Source organism: Mandrillus leucophaeus, unplaced genomic scaffold, assembly GCF_000951045.1.
Source record: "Mandrillus leucophaeus isolate KB7577 unplaced genomic scaffold, Mleu.le_1.0 Scaffold75, whole genome shotgun sequence".
Lineage (NCBI taxonomy): Eukaryota > Metazoa > Chordata > Mammalia > Primates > Cercopithecidae > Mandrillus > Mandrillus leucophaeus.
Window position 1 is genome coordinate 1,813,340 of NW_012108141.1, and position 10,013 is coordinate 1,823,352.

General features: G+C 35.9%; 1 protein-coding gene across 2 annotated transcripts in view; it reads left to right on the forward strand.

Annotated features, from left to right (window-relative positions):
• Window positions 1–9,338, forward strand: part of USO1 (USO1 vesicle transport factor) — a 90,408-nt gene extending 81,070 nt beyond the window's left edge. For both annotated transcript variants that reach the window (XM_011966178.1, XM_011966179.1), the window contains 6 exons: window positions 446–609; window positions 1,813–1,899; window positions 4,603–4,701; window positions 6,098–6,205; window positions 7,422–7,637; window positions 8,331–9,338. In XM_011966178.1, the coding sequence (XP_011821568.1) occupies window positions 446–609; window positions 1,813–1,899; window positions 4,603–4,701; window positions 6,098–6,205; window positions 7,422–7,637; window positions 8,331–8,420 (764 nt within the window). In that variant the 3' untranslated portion in view covers window positions 8,421–9,338. The remainder of the gene's footprint in view (window positions 1–445; window positions 610–1,812; window positions 1,900–4,602; window positions 4,702–6,097; window positions 6,206–7,421; window positions 7,638–8,330) is intronic.
• Window positions 9,339–10,013: the final 675 nt, after the last annotated feature.

Genomic DNA, 10,013 nt, shown 5'->3' on the forward strand with positions numbered 1-10,013 from the left:
TCCTCTTCTGCAAAATGGAGATAGTAATAACGTTTGAGAACTAAATGAAATAATAAATGAAAAATTTAAGTTGTGCCTGGAAAATGGCAAGAGCTCCACTGCTTATAAATAGTGTTATCCTACAGTGCTTGTGAAGATTTTTTAAAGGGATTTTATTTTCTCATATTCAGTTGACCGAAGTGGAATTAAAATTACTGTAATTCTTAATCATAGATCACCAGGCCATGCAAGCCACACAAGGCTGTGCTGTTTTTTCTCCCAGAATCCAGAAAATATTATCAGTTCACTATTTTTATCAATATACCATTCTGCAAAGATGAAATGTGATTGCAAAAGTGCTGCCAAAGTAATTGAATTAAGAAAATTATATATTTGAATCTTCTAGTTCAAAAATGAAAAGCTTAAGTTTCCCGTTGGCTTTTAAAATGTTATGTCTGTCTAACAGGAAAAGACAATCAGCATCAAGGTTCTTACAGTGAGGGGGCTCAGATGAATGGCGTTCAACCAGAAGAAATTGGTAGATTGCGAGAAGAGATAGAAGAATTAAAAAATAATCAGGAACTTTTACAGAGCAAGCTAACTGAAAAGGACTCTGTGATTGAAAATTTGGTAAGTAAATGTTTAAAAATTTAAAATAAGAGTTCAAGAGTGGTTCTCATTATACTGCATTTTTTTTTCTTTCTTTCTTTCTTTCTTTTTTTTCCTTGAATCTCTTAAGCCAGAATATCATATGTTAAGATTTTACAGGATGGGCTGGGCACAGTGCCTCACGCCTGTAATCCCAGCACTTTGGGAGGCCGAGGCGGGTGGATCACCTGAGGCCAGGAGTTTGAGACTAGCCTGGCCAATATGGCAAAACCCTGTCTCTACTAAAAATACAAAAATTAGCCAGGCATGCTGGCAGGCACCTGTAGTCCCAGCTACTCGGGAGGCTGAGGCAGGAGAATCGTGTGAACCCGGGAGGTAGAGGTTGCAGTGAGCTGAGATCACCCCACTGCACCCCAGCCTGGGCAACAAGAGGGAGATTTTCCATCTCAAAAAAAAAAAAAAAAAAGATTTTACAGGATGAGCTTTGGAGTCAAACTGTTTAAGCTTCCATGCTTCCATTGAATTTAAGCAATTTAGTTAACCTCTTTAAACTTGTTTCCTGATCTGTAAAATGGTAGTGGTAATGTCTAGTTCATTGTTGTGAGATTTAAGTGAAATACTTTCTAATACATAGAAATTATTTAATAAATGTCTGCTTTTATGCTCTTTCTCCATATGAACACAGGTAAATGCTTAGATTTAATAAATTACAAATTTTTTTTTGTTTTTTTTCTTTAGAGACAGAGTCTCACTCTGTTGCCCAGGCTGGAGCACAGTGGCACAATCTCTGCTCACTGCAACCTCCACCTCCCGGGTTCTAGCAGTTCTCCTGCCTCAGCCTCCCGAGTAGCTGGGATTATAGGCGCACGCCACCACACCCGGATAATTTTTTGTATTTTAGTAGAGACAGGGTTTCACTGTGTTGCCCAGGCTGGTCTTGAACTCCTGACCTCACGTGATCCGCCCGCCTCGGCCTTCCAAAATGCTGGGATTACAGGCGTGAGCCACCGCACCTGGCCTACAAATGGATTTTTAGCCATTAAAAAGTTGTAGACAATATGTGCTGTGTTGAATTTGTATCTTGGGCATAAAAATTAAAATGTTGATGTAAATTTTTTGGTAAGCACACATATGATATAGTTTATATGTGTACAGTTCTGTTTTGTTTTTTCTCATCTCTTTATACCGCGTATATTTTATAGTTTATTTTTGTGCTATTTGTAGAAATCTTCCCAAACATCTGGCACAAATGAACAGTCTTCAGCAATAGTTTCAGCTAGAGATTCTGAACAAGTTGCAGAATTAAAACAGGTAATTTTCCACTTTGATCCAATTCTAATTTGTCGTATTTTAATTATAATAGAATAACAGCCCTGTAGTTTCACAAATCTAGAACTGTATTAGCAGATGTAAGTAAAATTTAAGTTAAGACAACCATTTGAAAATCCAGAAGCTATTTCTATTTATATGATAATGGTACTTTGCTTTTTTTGTGTTTTTTTCAGAGATATTCTTTTTAAAAAATCTCCGCATCTCACCCGTGTTATTTATAGATTATAAGTGAACTAACAATGAAAAATTTAAATTTATGACTTGCAAATATGAAAATGTAAAATCTTATGCCTAATTTTCATATACTATGATAATTGCTTGACTAAATGTATGGGGTTTTTAAACTGTTTTGTCTAAAAAATACTGAATTTTAGAATTGAAAACAAGAAAAACAAAAGGTAAACTTACGTATATCTCAATTAAATGACTCCAGCTAAAAAGTAAAATAAACTTTTTCTGCGGTAATGTATAACATCTAGAAAAGCAAATTAAACTGTTTTCTACTTGCTTATAGTATTTATAAATTCCTGTTAAACTAGATCATACAGATTTACCTTTTCCAATGAAAAAATTTAAACGTATTGGTCAAGAAAAGAATCAAAAAAGAGAAATGAACTGTGTACACTTACAATTAAATAATGTAGCAATTAGAAGAAAACTCTAGAGTATATTATCCCCAAACAGGTTCTGGGTTTTTTTTTCTTTCCTCCTCTTTTCTTCTCTCTCTTTTCTTCTTTCTCTCCTTTCTTTCTTATTATAAAAGAAATGCATGCTTCTTTTTTTTTTTTTTGAGATGGTGTTTTGCTCTTGTTGCCCAGGCTGGAGTGCAGTGGCACCATCTTGACTCACTATAACCTCCGCCTCTCAGGTTCAAGTGATTCTCCTGTCTCAGCCTCCTAAGTAGCTGGGATTACGGGTGCCTGCCACTGCATCCGGCTAATTTTTTGTATTTTTAGTAGAGACTGGATTTCATCATGTTGGCCAGGCTGGTCTCGAACTCCAGACCTCAGGCAGTCCACCCGCCTTGGCCTCCCAAAGTGCTGGGATTACAGGCGTGAGGCACTGCGCCTGGCCAAGAAATGCATACTTTTTTTTTTTGTAATCCAAGCAATACTAAAAAAGTGACCATCCTTACTAACCTAGGACTGACTGACTTCCTTCCCCCTCCACTAATCAACTGGCCCTAGTCCACTGACATGGCTGCTTTGAAAGAGAAATGACTGAACACAGAGAAATTTTGTCTTATTTTGATAATGACCATGTACCTCAGAGTAGATTCTAAATATCTGACCTTTGTTTAAAAAAAGAATCACTTATCATTGAGGATTTTCAGGTCTCCAATATTTGTTCACAATGTTTTATTTGTGTGGGAAGGTTAATATGCTCTTTTGGTTTTATTAAGTCTACCTATACTAGAACTGTATTAAAATTAAAGGGAATTAAGTTACTAATACATAGCCTTAGTTTGTAAATCCTAAGTAAAAATAAGCTATTTAATTATGTTTCCCAGTGAAACTTTAATATTTTTATAAAAAGCAAATTGCCTTTTATTTTACTTTCTCCATTTTACTTACTTTTATAAACTTTAGATTGTTAAAAAAAGTATGTATTTTTTAAGGGACAGTTGTGTTTTTTATAATATATAGTAAAATACTGTATACAGAAAACTATAACTCATTTTAATAACTAAACAAAATAATTAAATTAGAAAAGCCATAAAGGTACATGATAGAAATTTTAAAGAGAACCAAAAGAAAAGAGCCTTTAACTTGCCATTGTCCCACCACTTACTCAGTGTCTCCAGACATTACCAGATGTCCTCGGAGATTGGGGGATATGGGGAGAAATCACTCCTGCTGAGAGCCATTTTTATAATTGCCTTTCTTTTCCTATACATTTTTGGAGGGAGGAGAGGGTGAGAAGTTTGGAAATTCAACATTAATAAAAACTTTCAATTAATACCCTGGTTTTCATTGTAGTACTACTGCTTTCATCTATGTTTGGTGGTCCCTAAAGATGTCCTGTTTTGTCCAGCCACATAATAAACCTCAAGTCTTCATCCAGGAAAGGAGGAACGGTTGCCTGATACCTAAGATTGAGACAGGGATCTGATGATCTATTTCTTAAATAGTCTTTTAACCAGCCGTGCAGTTTTTAACCTCATTTTTATCTGTACTTCCAGAGGTATCTAATGATACCAGTTCCCAACCTTTCTGGTAGTTAATGCATTCATTGTAAGTCAGGTACTATCTTAACTTTCTCAGTGGTCATCCTAGCTTTCAGCTTTCTCAGGTGTGCTGAGTTAGTTACCACTGTTACTGGCTTTCTCAAATTCCCCAATTATATTGCTCTCTTATAGAAGAGAGCAATATATGTTTTTGTTTGTGTAGGTGTCTTCCTCTCTCCCTCCCATCCTTCCTTTCTTTATTCCTTCTCCCCTCCCTTCCTCTCTTTATGATTTTTTTTTTTTTTTTTTTTTTTGTGGCATGGGGGTTCAGGAGGGAGCAGAGGTAAATGAGTGTGTTGAATTTTCCATCTTGAACCCAAAGTTCAAGAATAGTTTTTTAGAGTTAGATTTTAAAACTAGGAAGTTGTAAATCATTTTTTAAATGTCTCTGTAAATATTTCCTTGATGAAATTAATACCATTTAATGTTATGACTCAACTATTTTTGTCTCTTAGGAACTGACAACTTTAAAGTCTCAGTTAAACTCACAATCTGTGGAGATCACCAAACTACAGACAGAAAAGCAGGAACTGTTAGAGAAAACAGAAGTGTTTGTAAGTATTTTCTGGTTTTCCTCTGGAAGGTAATAAAAACAAGGTTGATGTATTATTTCTTAGCCACAATGAAAAAGAAGCAAGCTCATCAGATAGCATCTTCTCTTTAGATTACTTACTAGCCGGTGTTTAGTAACATAGGCTTTGTATTCATGGTGGCAATCCTTTTATAGTCAGTCACCAGATAAGTTTATTCAAGTACTTAGTAGTTTATTTTGCTGGTATCACATTCTATTTCTGTCCCTTCAGTCCAAGCTGGCAGTTTTTCTGCTGTCATAAAATATTCAAAAACCCTTATTGTTTTCTCCAGAACATGCTTTCTCATACTTTTGCAATACAGGTAAACTGACAATTTTCCAAATCTTCTAATTCTGATTCTTTTTTGCTTAGCAATTCCTTCTTCAATTTCTCTCTCTTCTCTCACATTTTACTTTAAGCAACAAGGAGAAACCAGGCTGCACTCCAACACTTTGCTTGGAAACCTCAGCAAAATATCCAAATTCATTATTTACAAAGTTCTGCTTTCCACAAAACACTGCAACGCTATTTGGCTAAGTTAGTTGCCACTTTATAACAAGGATTGCCTTTCCTCTAATTCCCAGTAACGTGTTCCTAGTTTTCATCTGAGACCTCACCAAAAGCACCTTTAACATTCATATTTCTGCCAGCATTCTTCTTCTCACTATGACCATGAAGCTTCTCTCCAACTCCGCTCTTTTCTTTCTGAGCTCTCACCAGAATCACTTAATCCATATCTCTACCAACAGTCTCATCAAGGTGATATAGGCTTTGTCTACCATGCACCTCAAAAATTCTTAAAGCCTCTACTCATTACACAGTTCCAAAGCTATTTCCACATTTTTAGATATTTGTTGTGTCAACACCCCACTTCCTAGTATTTTAGAAAAAAAGACAAGGAAAGACTGAAGAACTGTTATTCAGGAGTGCCTTCTCTAGCACTTGAGAAAAGATTTGCTTTTCACTAATAATGATATTTGGCTCCATTTATCTACCTATCTAGGATGAAGTCCATACTTCCTATAAGTATGGACTTACAGGAAATTTATGAAGGAAAGGCTTTGAAAAATAATCTGTTTATTAAATGCTGGGTTACAGTTACATTAGAGCTGCCTTGCTGATTACTTTTCTGGGCTTAATTACCTTGAGGCACCTTAGCCCAGCCTTCCTCGTACTCTTACGAGATTTGATGCTCTTCCATGTGGGAACAGCTCGTCTGACAGTGGAGAGCACTTTGTTGCACATAAATACATGAGGAATTATATTTTCTGTTATTGAAAGTAAAATATCAAAAGGCAAAAAAATTAAATAACCACTTTGGGAGTTCATGTTGATTGTAATGTTTAAGAGACATCTTTTTTTCCATTTCTAATTTCAGGCAAAATCAGTTGAGGTGCAAGGAGAGACCGAGACTGTAATAGCCACCAAAACTACTGATGTAGAAGGAAGACTGTCAGCATTATTACAAGAGACTAAAGAGTTAAAGGTTTGTTTTTGGTGCAACTTTTATTTACCGTGTATAATATGAAATGAACTCTAGGAAATGTTATATATCTTTCAAATTCTTAGATTTATGAAGAAAGCTAATGATGTGCAATTTTATCTCACAACATTTTCACTCCTATATTGATGATTTAAGATGACACAAATGAAGATTTTTTTGTTTCAGGTGGTTTTTTTTGTTGTTGTTTGTTTTTGTTTGTTTGTTTGTTTGTTTTTTTGAGATGGAGTCTCGCTCTGTCACCAGACTGGAGTGCAGTGACACGATCTTGGCTCACCACAACCTCTGCCTTCCAGGTTCAAGCGATTCTCCTGCCTCAGTCTCCTCAGTAGCTGGGATTTCAGGCACCGGCCACCACGCCCAGCTGATTTTTGTATTTTTAGTAGAGACGAGGATTCGCCATGTTGGCCAGGCTGGTCGCAAACTCTTGACCTCAGGTGATCCACCCACCTCAGCCTCCCAAAGTGCTGGGATTACAGGCATGAGCCACCACGCCCAGCCTGTGTTTTCTTTTTAAGATCAATATCTATTCACAATAACAAAACAAGGGGCACAAATGTAGCTAATACACAAGCCACATGTAGATTTTCCATAAGCTGTGGAACACAGGAACATTAAGTCCTGTCAGCATATTATTGTGTGAGAGAGACATCAGAATAAGTAACATGAAGAAAGGAATGAGGTCACATTAAGGAAAATAATGTATAATTGTGCTTTTTGGATTGTGGCCAAATTATTTTATTTTTAAACCATAGATTTTTATTTGAAGCTATTTTCTTTTCATTTAATTGTATGCTTGAAATTGGGATAAAAAAAATTTTTTTAACTTGAGCTTCGAGTTCTAAAATTCTGGTGCTAATCAGACTTGTGCTGTAAAATGCTTTGTATTTCTGTTTACTCCTCTGATTATCTGAAATGGTAATACTTTTTTTTTAAGTCTCTTAAAGGTTTTTTGAGGAATAGCTAACTAAAACTATTTTTTGGATGTTCAACTGTTTTTTGGCAATAACCATTTTTGATGAACAGTCTAACAAATTCATGTTACTGTGTGTGTTAAACCTCCTATACCCTTAACTTCCATCCCTAAATTCCTTAGGTTGAACAAGTACAGTGATTTGTCATAGAAAGAAACTATTTGTTAAAAACTCTAAGAAAGTGAGTGCTAATTTTAGATTCCTGCCTTTCACCTTTCTTTTCCTAGAATGAAATTAAAGCTCTGTCTGAGGAAAGAACTGCCATTAAGGAGCAGCTGGATTCATCTAATAGTACCATTGCCATTTTACAAACTGAGAAAGACAAACTAGAGTTGGAAATTACAGATTCTAAAAAAGAACAGGATGATCTCTTGGTGCTCTTGGCCGATCAAGATCAGAAAATACTGTCATTGAAGAATAAACTCAAGGATCTTGGTCATCCAGTAAGATTAAAATGTCTCCAAAAATGATTTGTATTATGTTTTAGTGTAATGCATTTAAAAGATTTTTAATGTAGCATGGAAAAGTTGTGCCTATATTATAGGAATGGATATGTAGGTTCATGAATATGGTACCATCTGTACTGTTTTCACTATTTTCATTGAATTTACTTAATACACAGATTAGGTTCAGTTTTCAGTACTTACACACTATTTTCTTTTGGACCTTAAGCCTAGAAAGTGAATTCATTTGATTGGTAACAAGACTGTTGTCACCCACGTGTGTCATTATCTTTTGCCATGTTTGGTTCCGATATGTGTGTAAAGAGGTGTAGCCATTTATCAGCAAAGTTAACTGATATGTCTCATTCATATTAGAAATGACAGCCTTCGGCATCAAATCAAAGAAATCAGATGGCTTATATTCTAATGTAGTTACTAGAATACAAAATTTGTCCGGGCGTGGTGCTCACACCTATAATCCCAGCACTTTGGGAGGCTGAGACAGGAGAATCACTTGAACCCGGCAGGCAGACATTGCAGTGAGCCGAGGTCGCACCATTGCACTCCAGCCTGGGTGACAAGAGCAAAACTCCGTCTCAAAAAAAAAAAAAAATTATCAATAATATATATTGTTAAATGTTGAATGTGACATAAACAGATTTTCACAATATTAAATACATCTTTTTCCTCTAGGTTGAAGAAGAGGATGAACTTGAATCTGGAGACCAAGAAGATGAGGATGATGAAAGTGAAGATCCTGGCAAGGACCTAGATCATATCTAGCTTTAAAATCTCTAGGAACGATAGAGATTATATCATAACTCCGAAGATGGAATCTAAACTTTGGTTTACCTCCACGGAAAATAAAGATTTAGAAACCAGGTGGAAAACATTCACTATTAAGACTATTGATATATTTTTGTAATGTTGCCACCCATGTTGAAAACCTTAAAACTAAATTTATGTAGAACATACATCTTTTATTTAAATCCATCTGAACTGTCCCAAAATATAATTTGCAAAGAGCTTCAGACACCAAAAATACACCATTTTAAGGCATGTGGTGGCAATGCTATTTGCCTTAGTTCACTGGTTGTTTACTTTGCAAAATTTGTGACTTTTAAGTACTAACACATTTGACTGAATGTGTATTGAATTGGAATTATTATTTCTGAATTCAGTGTTTGAGTCCTTAGTTGATGATTTTCTTTTAAATAAATTAGTTTATTTAAAAGCAAGATAGCCTGGGCTGGGAGTTAGTGTATATCATCAGCCCTCCATCTAATGTGATTGCTAAGATGTGCAGGATAGGACAGCTTAGAATGAGTGCCTTGACACCTACATATGGCTGCATTCCGTACCTCAGTGAAGAAGCCGAAGGATGCTGACACACAGTGATGTGGAGGGTGTTCCGGAGAAACTTTTGCAACAGTGTATTAATGTGATTGGTTTTCTTTTTGTTTTAAGCTAAACATCTAAAACAAATTTCAAGTTAACAGTTCATACAACTCAGATTTAGTATTATTGTTTATCATAAAACATATTATGTTCCTAGTTTTAAAAAGACCCAAACTATGATTTATATAATTTATTGGCATTTTTGCTGAATAGGTGTAAGTCAGATAATAGATTTTAAAAAAGTAAATGAGGCAATGTGTCAAAATTTAATGTTTCGTAATAAAAATAGATACGTTCACTTAATCCTTGGTCATGGTTCCCTTTTTTTTACATCTTTTTTTTTTTTTTTTTTTGAGACGGAGTCTCGCTCTGTGGCCCAGGCTGGAGTGCAGTGGCTGGATCTCAGCTCACTGCAAGCTCCGCCTCCCGGGTTTACGCCATTCTCCTGCCTCAGCCTCCCAAGTAGCTGGGACTACAGGCACCTGCCATCTCACTCGGCTAGTATTTTTTGTATTTTTTAGTAGAGATGGGATTTCACCGTGTTAGCCAAGATGGTCTCAATCTCCTGACCTCGTGATCCGCCCGTCTCAGCCTCCCAAAGTGCTGGGATTACAGGCTTGAGCCACCGCGCCCAGTTTTTTTTACATCTTAAAAGTATTTTATTCATAATAAAAGGCCAGTAAAAATGATGAGGCAACTCCTCTTATTAGGGGTACACAAGTATAACTGAATGTTAAAAACAATCTTCTTTAAAACCAATGATTATGATTCCCTAAGATTGGAGGGGGTTAGTTTGAAGTACAGAAGTAGAAGAGGTTGGAAAAGGGTTTGGATGTTTTTAAATTCAGCACTGGAGTTCTTGGCAATGAGTTCCTGTTAAAGAAGTGGGTTTACTTAAAGACAAGATAACCTGGGCTAGAAAATAACATATTTATCTGCCTTTGGGATATCTCCCAAAGTGCTGGGATTATAGGACAC